Source organism: Natrix helvetica (assembly GCF_964273705.1).
Source record: "Natrix helvetica genome assembly, chromosome: 9".
In the NCBI taxonomy this organism is placed as follows: domain Eukaryota; kingdom Metazoa; phylum Chordata; class Lepidosauria; order Squamata; family Natricidae; genus Natrix; species Natrix helvetica.
The window spans coordinates 21,459,481-21,477,041 of record NC_138560.1 but is presented as its reverse complement, the minus strand read 5'-3'; the positions used below and the strand labels follow the sequence as shown (position 1 = coordinate 21,477,041).

At 49.2% G+C, this 17,561-nt stretch overlaps 1 protein-coding gene across 1 annotated transcript in view; it reads right to left on the bottom strand.

Moving 5' to 3' along the window:
* CSMD2 (CUB and Sushi multiple domains 2) overlaps positions 1-17,561 on the bottom strand; it is a gene marked incomplete at its 5' end in the record, with an annotated part of 765,891 nt that overhangs the window by 23,995 nt on the left and 724,335 nt on the right. The window contains 3 exons of the mRNA XM_081962655.1: positions 1,107-1,280; positions 11,549-11,728; positions 12,327-12,503. Of these exons, the coding sequence (XP_081818781.1) occupies positions 1,107-1,280; positions 11,549-11,728; positions 12,327-12,503 (531 nt within the window). The remainder of the gene's footprint in view (positions 1-1,106; positions 1,281-11,548; positions 11,729-12,326; positions 12,504-17,561) is intronic.

Sequence of the window (17,561 nt, the reverse complement as noted above, 5' to 3'; positions counted from 1 at the left end):
TATTGAGACAAGGCATCTGCTTCGTGGTTTGGGGAAGCCTAGGTCAGAACAGCATCTTGTAAATACTTCTTGGATACCGAAGGCCAAATTTTCCAGCAGAACTTAGCTCTTCTGCTGAGTTTGAAAACGGGCTCACTTTGCTAGGTTCAAGAAGAGAGTGGGGAAAGCACTTCGGAAGTGTTTTAGTTAAAGTTTGCCAGTGGAGGCCTTTAACAACCAGAAGAGATGTGGGAGTAGGGTAAGCATTTTAGTGGAATGTGATCCAACTGCCTTGTGCCACTGAAAGGTTTGTGTAAAATGGAACAAATAAACCAGAAAACCTTTCACCTAAGTGTTTCCCCGTGGCCCTCAGGGAGCACTAATCCTTCTTATGATTCTTCTGGTTCACAGCAACATTCAGACAAGCAGCAGGGTGCTTTGCTCTCTCTGTTGTTCTTTTTAAAAATAGTTTCTAGCTATAATTTCCATTGCAACTGGAAAAACTGGTTTTTCCAATTGCAATGGCAGTTCACAGCAGTGTATGGCTGTGAAAGTTGGACCATAAGAAAATCTGAACACTAAAGAATGGAGGCCTTTGAACTATGGTGATGGAGAAGACTCCTGCGAGTCCCTTGGACTGCAAGGAGATCCAACCGGTCAGTCCTAGAGGAGATCAACCCTGACTGCTCTTTGGAAGGCCAGATCCTGAAGAGGAAACTCAAATACTTTGGCCATCTAATGAGAAGGAAGGACTCCTTGGAGAAGAGCCTCATGCTGGGAAAGATGGAGGGCAAAAGAAGAAGGGGACGACAGAGAATGAGGTAGCTGGATGGAGTCACCGAAGCAGTTGGTGTGAGCTTAAATGGACACCAGAGGATGGTAGAGGACAGGAAGACTTGGAGGAACATTGTTCATGGTGTTGCAATGGATCGGACACAACTTCACAACTAACAAGAACAGCATAATGGCAAAGCAGCTTTTTTGATGGGTCCTCACTAAAGTATGAGATCCTGGCTTTTCACCAGTCAGTAAACAAGAGTTTGTGATGGATATGTTTTTATAACATAACAAGCCCCAGCTACCCCACTTCTAGCTCCATGCCTTCTCCGATGGAACTGTCTACTTACGAAAACACTGTGGGATTTCTCCACTCCATGATCCATTTCCTTCACAGGTCAAAACAGCAGCTAGGGAGAGCTGGTAGCCTTCCAGGCAGGTATAACTGATACTTGAGCCCCAGCTGAAATCTGAGCCCATGACTCTTCCATTGGCAACAATTTGTGGAGATTTGCAGATGATAGCTAGGGAGAAAAAGTCACACCGAACTCAACAAGAGACCCAGAAAGTTAGAATTCATGTTCTAGAGTTTCTATCATTGTCATGTGAGTATGCTCTACACATTGAAGGGACTTGTTGTCATAGCTGCAAAACTCCTTCTTCAAAGGGCTAGATTTCACAGATGTTACCCTGTTCTTTCTATTTGGCCAAATAAATAAATAAATATTGCCGACATACAGATGGTAATTAAATAAAGCCACAGCTTGCAAGTAACTGTATAGCAAATTGGCCATCTGTAGCACTTAGGCACAAAGTAAGGGAAATTTTAAACATGCTTCTATGGCCCATCCGAAAACCTGGCATGAAAGACATTAACACTATTCACATCACTAGACAGGATGATCTTCTAGACCCGTGATGGCAAACCTATGGCACGCATGTCAGAGGTGGCACACAGAGCCCTCTCTGCGGGCACGCATGCTGTCGCCAGCTGCTGGTTTCCAGCAAGCACATGTGCACTGGCCAGCTGGTCTTCACGGGTGCTGGACTGTCAGAACATGGCGTGAAAACGGCCAAAAAAAAAAACAGTGCAAAAAATGGCCAAAAATTGTTGTGGTTTGGGCAAAAAGGAGGAGGAGCTTCCGGGGCAATGGAGGGACCTTCCTAGAGCTCCGTAATGATGGGGCTCCCTGGCAGGGATAGCGGGCGCTTTCGGCCCCCACCGGTCATTTTGGGGACCGTGAGGGGGTCAGTGGTAACCCTGGCTGTCTTTGAGAACCAACTGTGACCCGGGGGGGATAGCTGAGACCCGGGAAAATCAGACAGCCAGATGGACAGGAGATGGAGGATTGCGAGAACGCTGAGGCTGAGCCACGGCAGCGGAAAAACCGGAAATGTGACTTGCATGGCTGCCGGGACGGTGAGACAGCTGAGAAACAGAGGAACGGAAGAGCGGAGGAGCGTTTCCATGAGGGAGCGAGTCGGTGAGGAGGAGAACAAACTGTTCGGGGGCGGTGTGTGGGCCCAGCCGGCGACGGCGATGATGGCGGCACCGGCGGAGATGGCATTGAAATATCGGGTGCCATATTTCCTTCCATCTTTCTAACCGCGGTGAGCTGCCTATTCGGGAGGCCGAGGGGCCGGAGAGGAGCTGTGGGGATTTAAGAAGCAAGCCAGGGGGGGCCGCCGGAGGCTTTGGGCGACCCCAGAAGATCAACAAGCCATGAAACTGACCTTGGCACTTCGCCTATCCCCCCCGCCCCCTCCCCCCGCGGATTTCCGATTTAAGCACTTTAAGAATTTTAAGAACTTTAAGAACTTTAAGAACTGCCTCTTTAAGCACTTTAAGAACTTTAAGAACTGCCTCTGGGCCTCGATGGAGGACTATTTACGATTTAAGCACTTTAAGAACTCTAAGAACTGCCTCTGGGCCTCGATGGAGGTCTATTGACTATCATGGTTCGGCGTTGTAGGCTTCCTCTCTCCTTTTATTTATCCATTTACATCTTGGCCTTTTCACATGTATTTACATCCTGGACCTGCCATAGCCATAGTTATCATCATCATAATCTACTCAAGGGCTGATATTTTACAACTGCGAGGGTCCCCCCTGTCACAGGTATGCCCCCCCGCCCTGGTGAGGGCACACCTCGATGAAGGGTTTATTGACCCAGAGAGGTGGAGGAAGCGGGGGATCAGGGTTTTTTTAGTAAAATGTTTTTTAAAATTTTTAAGGGGTTCCTGGGAGGGGGGGAGGGTTACTCAACCTGGGGGTATGGATATAGCCAGGTCAACAGGTGGGATCAGGATGGAGGGGAGCGGAGTGGGGGAGGTGAAAGGTTACAGCATTCCTATGGGGGGAATCCGATAACGACGGTCGTAGGGAGGGGCGGGCGCGAGGACACCAGAAGAACACATAGTCGGTTGGGAGACCGGGGCTGTTGGACACGCCCGGTCGCTTGTACCAACCCCCGCAGTCTAGGTGGACAGGATCGGCAGAGCCTGGGCCTTAGGCTGATGTTATGTAATGCGAGGTCCGTGGTTAATAAAGCCCCCCTCATCAGGGACTTGATCTCAGAGGGGGAGCCGGACTTCGCAGGAATAACGGAAACCTGGTTGGGCCCGGAGGGGGGGTTGCCCCTCGGTGAAATGTGCCCTCCAGGTTACCGGGTGTTCCATCAGCCACGGGCCCAGGGTAGGGGCGGTGGGGTAGCGATAATCATCCGGGAAGATTTGACTCCGAGAGAATTCACTGTGTCGCAGACATCTGGTTGTGAGTCTCTGGGCGTGAAATGGGGCCCAGGGAGACAGTTGGGTCTGTTGGTAGTATACCTGGCTCCCCGCCATACATCAACGGCCCTGCCCGGACTCCTCGAGCTGATCGCGGAGATGGCGGTTGAGACCCCCAAGCTACTAGTGATGGGGGACTTCAACCTGCCGTCGACGGGAGAGGCATCCGAGGTAGCCCGGGAATTCATGGCTTCCATGACAGCCATGGATCTGACTCAAGTAGTTCGGGACCCCACACATGAAAGAGGCCACATACTGGATCTTGTGTTTGTCTCCGACCAGTGGACGAGTGATCTGGGTATAGGGAATTTAGTCATCACGCCCCTGTCATGGTCAGACCACTCACTTCTCCAACTGGACTTCCCTGGCGCTACTCCCCGCCACGGGGAGGCGGAACCAGATTGTCCCAGATGGTTCCGCCCCAGGCGTCTGATGGAACCAGATAGGTTCCAGGCGGAGCTTGGGCCACCTCCTGCAGACCTGTCCCGCTCCCGGGCAGAGGAACTGGTGGCCGCGTGGAATAGTGCGGCCGCCGGAGCCTTGGACCAGGTTGCGCCTTTGCGGCCTCTCCGATGGCAACGATCGACCCAGGCCCCCTGGTTTAATGGGGAGCTAAGGGCGATGAAACGCCATAGGAGATGCCTAGAGAGCAAGTGGAGATCCTCCCGCTCCGAATCCGATCGAACACAGGTAAGAGCCTACTTAAGGACCTACCTTGTGGCAATAAGGGTGGCCAAGCGTCAGTATTGTGCCACCCTTATAGCGTCCGCAGAGAACCGCCCTGCCGCCCTGTTTCGGGTAACCCGCTCCATGCTGTCGCAGGGACAGCGGGATCCCCCGTTGCAGGGCAGGGCAGAGGAGTTTGGGGAATACCTGCAGGATAAAATTGATCGGATCCGGAGGGAGTGGACCCACCCCAGTGTTCCAGAGGGGGCGTCCGAGGCTAGTCTTGAGATTCCACGCTGGGAGGAGTTTGACCCTGTTGTCACCGAAGATTTGGACAGGTTGCGCGGGCGACTGCGAGCCACCACATGTTTATTGGACCCGTGTCCCTCCTGGTTGGTACTGGCTTCCTGGGAGGGTACACGAGGCTGGCTACTGGGGCTGGTGAACGCTTCGTTGGGTGAGGGCCTTTTACCAACCGCCTTGAAAGAGGCGGTGGTGAGACCCCTGCTCAAGAAGCCTTCCCTGGACCCAGAGGAGCTAGCAAATTATCGTCCTGTCTCCAACCTTCCTTTCCATCCTTGTCCTATTAGATCTCTCGGCGGCTTTCAATACCATCGACCATGGTATCCTATTGCGCCGTCTGGAGGGGTTGGGGATCGGAGGCACCATATTGCGGTGGTTCCGCTCCTACCTCTCTGGCCGGACGCAATGTGTGTTGGCAGGGGAGCAGAGGTCGACCCCGAGGCCCCTTACTTGTGGGGTCCCTCAGGGGTCGATCCTCTCACCTCTCCTGTTCAACACATATATGAAACCGCTGGGCGAGATCATCCGTGGTTTTGGGGTGGGATACCACCTGTACGCTGATGATACCCAGCTGTACATTTCCACCCCAAACCACCCCAACGAGGCCGTCGAAGGGATGTCCCGTTGTCTGGAAGCCATGCGGGTCTGGATGGGTGACAACAGGCTCAGGCTCAACCCCTCCAAGACAGAGTGGCTGTGGCTCCCGGCTCCCCGATACAACCAGCACATTCCATCACTGGCCATCGGGGATGAACAATTAGCCCCGGTGGAATGGGCACGCAATTTGGGCATCCTCCTTGATGCCCGGCTGACTATAGAAGATCATGTGGCAGCCGTGGCGAGGGGGACGTTCCACCAGGTTCGCCTGGTGCGCCAATTGTGTCCCCTTTTGGACCGGGGGGCCCTGCGCACAGTCACTCACGCGCTGGTGACGTCTCGTCTGGACTACTGTAATGCTCTCTACATGGGGCTCCCCTTGAGGTGCACCCGGAGACTGCAGTTGGTCCAGAATGCAGCCGCGCGGGTAATCATGGGGAGATCGAGGTTCTCCCATATAACACCTCTCCTGCCCGAGCTGCACTGGCTTCCTGTGGCCTACCGGGTGCGCTTCAAGGTGTTAGTCACCATCTTTAAAGCGCTCCATGGCATAGGGCCTAGTTATCTGCGGGATCGTGTCCTGCCCCATACATCCCTGCAGCCCATTCGCTCACACAGAGAGGGCCTTCTCCGGGTGCCGTCCTCTAGAGACTGTCAGAGGGCGGTGCCCAGGAGTAGGTCCTTCTCTGTGGCGGGTCCCACCCTTTGGAACGACCTCCCCCCAGACATCAGGACAACAACCGATCTCCGCTCCTTCCGCAGTAAACTGAAGACCCACCTGTTTCGGCTAGCCGGCCTGGCATAATCTCGACAACTGTTCCACCCCTTGGTTAATTTTAATTGTCAATGTTAGCTTTTAAACTTTTATTCTTATTGGGGTTTTAACTTCTCTGATTATTGTATTTATTTATTTTTACCTCCTTCTTTGTAGTCCGTAGACCGTTGCTTGTGTACGTCGCCCCGAGTCCCTGTGGGGAGAGGGGGCGACTAATAAGTCTGATAATTTTCAGGCCATTGTTGGGCTCTTTTTTCAGGCCAAAAATGGCTCAAAAAAACAGCCTGAAAATGGCACCCAAAACATCCCCAAAACAGGCATGCATGTGCCAGCCAGCTGGTCTTTGGGTTTCCGGCACTCCGGCGTGCAATGCACACACGTTCCAGTTTGGGCACTTGGTGCCAAGAAGGTTGGCCATCACTGTTCTAGACTCTTTAGAATCATGTGCTTCCATGTGCAATGAGACTAATTTATATATGGCTTCTGACTCTACCTCTAATCCCAATTTCTTCAAAAAGTCTCAGAGGATTCTTGAAACCAGTCCTTCCTGGCTTTTCATTGACCACAGGGATTCAAAATAATGTCAACCATACACAGAAATGGCCATAAAGGGCCTCTTTAGGATTCTTTTTTTAAAGAAAAAACGTCTTGTTAAAGAAATCGGTGGGGAGTTTTTACCAGATTTTTCAACAAAACTCTCCCACCCTTCCAGCAGTAATACAATGGATGAATTCTCTTGAGATCTTGGACAGAAGCATGGAAAGCTATACTGGAGCAATTGCACAACAGTGAAAGACAGAATGCACACACACCACACCTTCTTTGATCACCTAGTGCAGGTATGTGTATCCTGCCTATGAGACATTCTCCAAGCTGTTCTTTCTAAGGCTAATTCTCTTTAAACAAACTGAAGAAATGAGGGGGTAAGGGGAAAAAAGAATTTCTCTGTCTGGATTTTGGGGTTTATTCCTTATCCTATCTGGAGACTACCTGCATGGAAAAGATTCATCTAGACAAGGGATGGGCAAATATGTCCCCTTTAGGACCTTTGGACTTCAACTCCCAGAATCCCTGAGCCAGCCATGCTGGTTCTGGAATTCCGGGAGTTGAAGTCCACAGATTGTAAAGGACCACAGTTTCCCACCCTTGTTCTAGTCTAAATCAGGGGTCGGCAACCTTAAGCACTCCAAGAGCCATTTGAACCCGTTTCCCACAGAAAACAAAACACTGGAAGCCACAAAATCCTTCCCGTGCCTGACTTATTATTGCAGCACTTATTTTAACATCTTTGTAAAGTAATTTTAATATCTGTAGCACCCTCAATTCGATCTGAGGCCCTGCTGAACCATGGTTTATTTTTACTCTAGGGTAGACCTGATTTTATTGCGGGAGTCCCCCCTCTCGCAAATATGGCCCTCTGCCATATTTCAAGGGCCCACCTTGATGACGGATGTATTAATCCAGAGAGGTGGAAGAAGAGGAGGCTCCGGGGGTTTTTGTGTAAATGTTTTTTAAATGTTTTAATGGGATCCAGGGCGGGGGGTGGGTCTAGCCAGACCAGGAATAGGAGTAGAGCCAGACGAACAGGTGGGGCTGAGGAGGAAGGGAGTTGAGCGGGTGAGGGGAGTCAGTATAACGTTCCTTTAGAGGGTTCCTATATTCCAACGGTCGCAGGAAGGGGTAGATGCGAGGACAGAAGAAGATCCTGCAGTCGGTTGGGAGACCGGGGGCGTTGGTTACGCCCGGTCGTTTGTACCAACCCCCGCATCCTAGGTGGTCAGGGTTTATAGAGCCGTGGCATGAGACTGATGTTATGTAACGCAAGGTCCGTTGTTAATAAGGCCCCCCTCATCCATGATCTGGTTTCTGAGGGGGAGCCGGACCTTGCAGGGATCACGGAAACCTGGTTGGGCCACGAGGGGGGTGTGCCCCTCGTGGAAATGTGCCCATCAGGATACCGTGTATTCCATCAGCCTCGTGCCCGGGGTAGGGGTGGTGGGGTAGCGGTCATTATACGGGAAGCCTTGACACCGAGAGAATTCATCGTACTTCAGATATCCGGATGTGAGACTCTAGGTGTGAGATGGGGCCCAGGGAGTCAGTTGGGCCTGCTGATTGCATACTTGGCTCCTCGCTATGCTTCAGCGGCCCTGCCTGAGCTCCTCGAGGTGATTGCGGAGGTGGCAGTTGAGACCCCTAGACTATTAGTCATGGGGGACTTCAACTTGCCATCGACGGGTGAATCATCCGAGGTCGCTCAGGAGTTCATGGCTTCCATGACAGCCTTGGACCTGACCCAAATAATTCAGGGCCCCACACACGAAGGAGGACACATGCTGGACCTTGTTTTTATCTCTGGTCGATGGAAGAGCGATCTGGGAATAGGGGATCAGGTGATCACTCCCCTGTCATGGTCAGATCACTCGCTTCTCCGGCTGGACTTCCCTGACGCCACCCCCCATCGCGGGGAGGCGGAACCAGAGGATCTTAGATGGTTCCGCCCCAGGCAACTGATGGAACCAGACAGGTTCCAGACGGAGCTTGGGCCACCTCCTGTTGCCCTGACCCGCTCCCGGACGGAGGACCTGGCGGCTGCATGGAACAGTGCGGCGGCCGGGGCCTTGGACCGGGTAGCGCCCTTGCGGCCTCTCCGGTGGCAGCGAACCACCCTGGCCCCTTGGTTTTCCGAGGAGCTGAGGGTGATGAAGCGCCACAAGAGACGCCTAGAGAACAGATGGAGATCCTCTCGGGCCGAATCTGACCGAACACAGGTAAGAGCCCATTTACGGACCTACCTTGTGGCACTAAGGGTGGCTAAACGTCGATATTATGCCACCCTTATTGCGTCTGCAGAAAACCGCCCTGCCGCCCTGTTTCGGGTGACCCGCTCCCTCCTATCACAGAGGTCGCGGGAAGCCCCTTTACAGGGGAGGGCAGAGGAATTTGGGGAATATCTGCAGGACAAAATCGCTCAGATCCGGAGCGAATGGGTCCCCTTCAGTGATCGTGAGGAGACACCGGAGGCGAGTCTTGAGGTACCTATCTGGGAGGAGTTTGACTCTGTTGCCGCCGAGGATATGGACAGGCTACGCGGGCGACTGCGGGCCACCACATGTTTATTGGACCCGTGTCCCTCCTGGCTTGTACTGGCAACCTGGGAGGTTACACGTGACTGGCTCCTGGGTCTGGTGAACGCCTCGCTGGAGGAGGGGTTCCTGCCAGCCTCCTTGAAGGAGGCGGTGGTGAAGCCCCTACTTAAGAGGCCTTCCCTAGACCCAGTTGAGTTAGCCAATTATCGTCCTGTCTCCAACCTTCCCTTTTTAGCGAAGGTTGTTGAGAGTGTGGTGGCGCAGCAGTTCCCTCGACACCTGGAGGAAATTACTTATCTAGATCCGCGCCAGTCCTGTTTCCGGCCGGGCCACAGCACAGAGACGGCTTTGGTCGCGTTGGTGGATGATCTCTGGAGGGCGAAAGATGGGGGTTGTTCCTCCATCTTAGTCCTGTTAGACCTCTCAGCGGCTTTCGATACCATCGACCATGGTATCCTGTTGCGTCGGCTGGAGGGGATGGGGGTGAGGGGCACCGTTTTGCGGTGGTTCTCCTCCTTCCTCTCCCGTCGGACGCAATGTGTGTTGGCGGGAGAGCAGAGATCGACCCTGAGGCCGCTCACGTGTGGAGTGCCACAGGGGTCGGTCCTCTCCCCTCTCCTGTTCAACACATACATGAAACCGCTGGGTGAGATCATTCGAGGATTCGGGGTTGAGTGCCATCTGTATGCAGATGACACTCAGTTATACATTTCTACCCCGAACCACCCCAACGAAGCCGTCGAGGTGATGTCCCGGTGTCTGGAAGCCGTGCGGGTCTGGATGGGCGACAACAGACTCAGACTCAACCCTTCCAAGACGGAGTGGCTGTGGCTACCGGCGCCCCGCTTTAGCCAATGTGTTCCATCTCTGGCCATTGGGGGGGTACAACTGCCCCCGGTGGATAGGGTACGCAATTTGGGTGTCCTCCTAGATTCCCGGCTGTCGCTAGATGATCATGTGACGGCCGTGGCTAGGGGGGCGTTCCATCAGGTTCGCCTGATGCGCCAATTGCGTCCCTTACTGGAGCGGGACGCCCTTTGCACAGTCACTCATGCCCTAGTGACTTCTCGCCTTGATTACTGTAACACTCTCTACATGGGGCTCCCCTTGAGATGCACCTGAAGGCTCCAGCTGGTCCAGAATGCAGCCGCGAGGGTTATTATGGGGAGTACTAAGTACTCCCATGTAACACCTCTCCTGCGCGAGCTGCACTGGCTACCTGTGGCCTTTCGGGTGCGTTTCAAGGTGTTGATTGTCATCTTCAAAGCGCTCCATGGCTCGGGACCTAGTTATTTGCGGGATCGCATCCTACCCCATACATCCCTGCGACCAATCCGCTCTCACAGAGAGGGCCTCCTCCGGGTACCATCCGCTAAACAGTGCGGGCGGGCGGTGCCTAGGAGTAGGGCCTTCTCTGTGATGGGCCCAACCCTCTGGAACGACCTCCCCCCCGATATTAGAACCACCTCTGATCTCCGCTCCTTCCGCAAGAAACTCAAGACCCACCTGTTTCGAGTAGCAGGTCTGGCTTAATTACAACCATAATCGTAACTGCATTTAACATCTATTCAAACCTTCCTGGATGGCTTTTTAAATTTTATATTGGGGTTTTAATGGGTTTTAAAATTGTTCTTAATATTTAATTGGTTTTGGGATTTTATAACAGACCGTGTGTGTGAGTTGTTTATGTTGCATATCTTATGTCTTATGTCATTTTATTGTTTTGATTACGAATGGTCTGTACACCGCCCCGAGTCCCTCCGGGGAGAGGGGGCGGTCTATAAATTAAATAAACTAACTAACTAAACTAACTATTTCCTGAGCGGCCACAGAACTAGCATATGTAGTTGAATTAAGCATTCTGTTTTCTTCTGAAACTTTTCTTGGATTTATCCATGGTCGACCTACCGGGGTTCGAAAAGCTAAAAAAAAATCACGTGCTAATGTGTGTCACACATTGGCGGTTGTGATGCATATTTTGAGCAACAGGGAGCCGCAGCAGAGGGACGAAACAGCCACATGTAGCTCCAGAGCCACGGGTTGCTGACCCCTGGTCTAGACCATGAGTGCCAAACTTGCCTCATGTGATGTAGCGTGACATTTTTTCCCTTCGCAGAGCTAGGGTAGGCGTGACCTGTATGTGATGCATCTGGCCCACAGGCCATCAGTTTGACACCCCAGCTTCTAGACCAGGGGTGGGTTCTGGCTTGTTACTGCCGGTTCGCTCAGGGGCACACTTCACCCGAGCGCTTGATGAGCGCTTTGCATAGTAAAAAATTGGCTTCTGCCCATGCGTAGAAGCGAAAAAGAAGATGGCGGCACTGTAGGTATAACTGGTTTGGGGAAGTGTCCGGTCAAGTTACTACCTACTCAGCTGAACCGGGCACAACCGGTAGGAACCCACCTCTGTTCTAGACCAATGTTTCTCAACCTTGGTGGATTGAAGATGTGTGGACTTCAACTCCCGGAATTCCCCAGCCACACTTCTTCAAGTCGCCAAGATTGAGAAACACAAGTGTAAACTATAGGAAAATCCCACATGTGCTCTAATGTGCGATTAAATTGGCCTTACCTTTGCAGACAGGTTTTGTCCCATTCCAGGCCCGGTCCTTAGTGCAAGTTAAAGTAGAAGCTCTTTCTGACTCCATCATGTAACCTGGCATGCACTGAAATGTGACAGTCTTATTATAGGTGAAGTCGTTGCCCATCCGGATACCATTGGCTGGTACTCCAGGGTCCCCACAGTTTATCACTTGGAAAAGGAGAAAAAGAGATCAGCTGCAGATCTCAAAGGCAAGGTTGATGAAATAGTTGTTAATAAGGAAAACCACAGTGTTATTTTGAAAGCAAGTTCTTACAATAGCCCTCAAGTTTAAGACATATTCTCCCATGGTGAGAATACTTAACGCTTAATTCTTAATGACAGCAGGGAGTAACTAGCCATTTAATTCCTAAGTCTGTACTGGGTCCCTTTCTAAGTGGAAATATTGCAAGCCTTTTTGCTACCTGCAAAATTGAGGGAAGGGCTTCATGATTTCAACTGTGATTTACAGGAGTTTTTAAAAAAGAGAAATTCCCTCATAATTCTAATCTGTGAGTGGCCATTATCTCCTCCTTACCAAAATTCAATTCCGCTTAAAAGGGGAAAATAGATTATCTATTAATTACAGACCTATTAGCCCTCTTAACACAGTCAGCAAGCTTGATGCAGGATATCTACAATGAAAATTTTAGGATTGGCTGGAACAAGGAAACTTGCTGACAAAAGAGCATGTCCAAGTACATCTAGAAAGCATCAAGTTGTAGAGATGAGCTTCATCATTGCTAACCTCTTCCTTTGGCCAACTCACCTGTGCATTCTGGGGTGCTCCCGGTCCAGGTTCCATTGACAGTACAATGCCTGCTGAGCACGCCTGTGGAATAATAGCCATCGCGGCACTTGTATATGATGGAGTTGGAGAACACCAGGCCGTCATTGAATAACACCCTTGAGTTGCTGGGTGTCCCAGGGTTCCCACATGATATCACTGCAACCAATGAGTAATGAATGTCAAAACAATATCCTTGGCTATGAAGCATTTGCATGCATCAACGTGCAGCTATCAACGCAGAGTTAGAGAGAACTGATGGGTGTCATCTGTACTCTCCATTGGAACTTGCAATATTTATCCAAGATGTTGGGCAGAGAAAGATCATACTCCTGATTCTACTTCCTTATAACTAAAGGCTGAAGATAGAACCCCAATCCAGAGGTGGACTGCCATTTTTTTTACAACAGGTTCGGGCGTGTTCTCGTGCAGGAGATGCTTCTGCGCATGTGCAAAAGCTTCTGGGTGGGTGGGCGGAACCTCCCATCACCGCTACTACTGGTTCGGTCGATCCAGGCTGAACTGGGGGCAACCCACCTCTGCCTCAAGCGTAAAGCAAGGGCTCTGCACCAAGTCATAGTGGTGAACCCTGCTGAGTTGCTGTCCACATATACCTTAGCTAACAGAAAATTATACCAGCATGTCATTAACTATTACCATTGCCAACCTTCTTCCTATTGTAATACCTGTCAGCGTTCCAAATAGCATCCAAAAGTAAATCAGAGTCCAAGGCAAAGTATTGCTTAAAGTTCCAATTTATGAAGAGAGCCATGTTGGCACATGTGGGAAAACCCGAATCTGAAAGCTTCCCAGGTTTTGTCACCTAGTTGGAAGTTCAAGATCTTGCCCCCACACTCACAAGTCTATCCAATTGCCCAATCTCCCTCTGCCATGCTGGCAGTTCCACCCATCCAGTTTCAGTCAGGTGCAGAGACAAAGAATGACGTTGGCTTTCTAGAAAGAATTTTGTTATGGCTTCATTGCATCTCCTACAACTCCCCCCTCCCATTTTCTCACAATAAAAAATGCATAGCAGAATAATAAAAAGTGTGGCAGGCCAAAGACCACCACCCCCTCCCCCCAAAAAAAGATGGCTGCAGGCCTGAAAATGCCTTTGTTTCAAGTCACTGCAATCTTCTAACTTCTCATCAAGGTAATGAGTTTATTACCCTTGAACATTGCAACAAGGTATTGGGGAAGAACATGACTTTAACTCTGCTACAGCTAAGAGTGACAATTCTAATTCAGGTGAAGACAACATCATGGAAAGATTATGCAGGGAAAAAGTCTTGCTAGGACAATTCAAAGCTAAGAGCAAATGGAGAAAGCCCTTGGAGTACATTTCTTTAGAACATATTGGAAGTCCCATACAGGTAGTCTTCAACTTACAACCACAATTGAGTTCAACATTTCTGTTGTTAAGTGAGACATTTGTTAAGTGAGTTTTGTCCCATTTTACAGCCTTCCTTGCCACAGTTGTTAAGTGAATCATTGCAGTTGATAAGTTAGTCACCTGGTTGTTAAGTAAATCTGGCTTCCCCATTGACTTTGCTCGTCAAAAGGTTGCAAAGGGGGATCATGTGACCTTGGAGCATAGCAATGGTCATAAGTATGAACCAGCTGCCAAGCATCTGAATTTTGATCACATGATCATGGGGATGCTTATCAAGGTTGTCACTATGAAAAATGGTCAAAATTCACTTTTCAGTATCATTGCAACTTTGAACGGTCACTAAATGAACTGATGACAGTCGTGGATTAACTGTCCTGGGTGAGAATTCTGGGTGTTACTGTTATAGGATATCTGGAGAGTCCCAGGAAGGAGAAGACTGAACATGCTCCCTTGCTTTTGAGGGTTGGATGAATTTCTTGAGCTACAATCCTAAATATACATATTGAGATGTAAAAGCCATCATTTGTAGTGTGATGGACATCTGAAGAGGATTGAGCTGTGGGACATGTTTAAAGCATCTAACCATATGGTAGAATGGGCATATTAATGTGTCCTGGAAAATAAACAAACTAAATTCCACAATTATATCCTACTGAATATTGCATTCTGTGTTCCTCAACTGTTCCTCAACTGTTTTCCTCAATTCTTCTTCCTTTGAATCTATCTATCTATCTATCTATCTATCTATCTATCTATCTATCTATCTATCTATCTATCTATCTATCTATCTATCATCTATGTGTGTTCCAGCATAACTCGGGAATGCCTTGAGCAGTTTCAACCAAATTTGGTACACTGATGATTAACTCCCTGGAAACAAATACTGTGGGGGGTAAGACACCACAATACCCCTCGGGGTGTATGTTCTATTACGATACAGCCTGTTATGCCTTCAAATGGCTTCTACTGTACAGTGCAGTGAAGTTACCATGGTAAAGGCTTCACAGTACTCCACAAGGGGGCTCCCTCTGGTAAGGGGGAAAATCTGACATTAGAAATTACTTTTGGTCCGGACATTTTCCCCCTATAAATAAATACCTGGGCAATGCCGAGTTATCAGCTGCTATGCTATAAAACATTGTGAAATATTTGTACAAAAATACAAGTTGGTCTTTTGCATGTATGTGTTTTTATTCCATAAACTTAATACGGTTCCTTTAAGTGAGGCATCGGTATTAGATCCTCTGTTACAGTCAACAGAGTTTTTAGGGTGATCTCTTATTATGAAGTCAGCATTTTCCTCCACAGAACAGATCATCCAAAGAACCCCATTTTACTTCCCCAAAGGAAAAAAAATGCACAGCCTCTCCAGAACATGTGGCTTTTCAAATGGCCTGGATCTTAAACGGGTAACACCATATAAAAGAAATGTGTATCTATATACTATATAAATCTGCATAGATGAATTTGCTGTTAGATTTCCTCAATGAAATAGATGTACTAAAACAGCCTTTTTCCCTTGGAGATTCATCTGCCTAAGATCCAACCTGTTCTTCTGACTTCTCTTCTGAATTAATGGTCTGAATGCTCCCTGCAGCGTTTCCCTTGCCATTTAATCAGTGGCTCAAGAGTCTTTCCTTTAAAGATCACAATGTCTTTGCTGAAATCCAGGTTTGGAACAAGAGGCGGTGGAAAGTCTTTCCCAATCCTACTTTGTGAGCTGACAATTCCACACCGTTTTGAACAGCCACTTGCAGTTTGCTTGGAAAACAAGAGAAATGGTGGGATGATGGGATGGATAAGGGCAACATTTAAGGAATGGAATGGGAATGGTCGCCCAGATCATAGGATAGACTTGTTTAGACAGAATATGGGGCATGTAAGAAACAAGGAATTATCTGGCTGGTCTTGGTCTAGCCCACTTGTGTCCCATTCAAATGTTTAGTTCCCAAATTTTATATATATGTAAAATTTGCTGATAACCAGCTGATAAAGGAGGAGAGCCTGTGGCTTAGTGGCTAATATATCTGCCTAATATGTAATACAGCCCAGGTTCGAATCCCAGTGTGGGTATGGCTAGCTGATAAGAGCTAAATAGCTTGAAATAGATCTATACTAGTTTGTGTGTGTGTGTGTGTGTGTGTGTGTGTGTGTGTATTTGTGTTACAATCCCTGGTATGCCCAAATATGGGAGGGAGCTCACTACTCCCTCTTTCTGTCATTCGGCTCATCACAGAGGACCATCCAGGCAGAAAACCATATTTTTATTTTTAATGTTGCCTTTTTATATTTGTGTTGTGTTTGTGCTGATAAATAAATAAAGGGAGACTAGTATAGATCTATTTCAAGCTATTTAGCTCTCATCACCTTTATTTATTTATCAGCACAAACACAACACACACACACACACACAAACACATGTGTGTGTGTGTGTATGTAGAATGTTTGGTGTTCTCTGAACTTGATTGTTTGTTTACAGGTGTTTCATTACCCAAGTAAGCAGCGGTGGGAATGAAAAAAGTTAGCAACCAGTTCTCTGCCCGGTTGCCGGGTGGGTGTGGCCAAGGTGGGCATGGCCTACTCAGCTCTTGCACGGTGTCTGTGTGTGGTTTCACCCTCCCCAGGCTCCAGAGGCTTTCCTCGAGCTTCCGGGAGGGTGAAAATGACTTACCCCGGTCTCTGGAGGCCTTCGGAGGCCGGAAAAGGGCCCATTTCCAGATTTTCGGGAGGCCTGTTTTTCACCCTCCCAGAGTCTCCATCGGAGCCCTGTACTTACTTGGCATGAAGGGCCACGTGGAGACTCCTGGGACAGGCAGGGAGGGGTCGGTGTGGCCAGCCGGTCCTTGCAACAACCGGTTCGGCGAACCGAATGCAAAATTAACATCTGGTTCGCCTGAACTGGTGCGAACCTGCTGAATCCCACCCCTGAAAGTAAGTAACATCATAAGTGCTAATGAGCATCGGGTTTGCTCACACTTACCCCATATTGCAAACTCTGTATACTTTCCCCCACTCTGTACACTGTATAGTCATCCCACCACTGACCAGCACTGATGATGTTATCTAGTTGGGTAATGAAACGTCTGCAAGAAAACAAACAAGCTCAGAGAGCACCAAGGATTCCACAGTTGTAGGATCCTGAGCTGAAGATACCATCTTCACTTGAAAACAAAATTATTTACAAATGCAATCAAAGGTAATGATGCATCATGGGAAGAGAACCCTCGCTCACACCCATCACAAACTTATTTTTTACAAACTCTCGGGTCGTGCTTTCGCTCTTCATGCCAGCTCTGTTTGGTGCCAAAAGGAGGATGGGGGAAAAAAACAAACCTTTCCTCTGATTTCTCTCTGTGTGTTCGCTTGTTTTTGTTTTAATGCCAATTTTCATTTTAAATCTCGCTGGAAATTAAAGCTAAACGAAGCCTGACTCTTCAGTCTGGTACAGGGATCCTGGTTACAAGGCAGCTTATGTCGCATAAAACGGAAACGCTAACACAGCACAGCGCTAATGAAATGCGATTAATTAGCTTGCTTCATTCCAAACCATTTGTGGCCTTTGAAATATTGATTGGGGTTCTTTGGGGGGGGGGGAATCCCTCTGAATTTTTATGATTATAAGGCAGAGGGGGGGAAAAAGACTTAAAATTAACAGCCCCCCCCCCCAGGGAATAACCACTGCTGTTTTTGCTGCCAAATGAACCAGAGTGGGATGAAGCATATGCCTGCTACGTCTCGGTCCCTGAGGCAGAGGTGAGCCACAGAAATGTGTGGACAGCTGGGGATTACTCTGGGGAAAGAGGGTTCCTCCGAGTCCAGCTAAA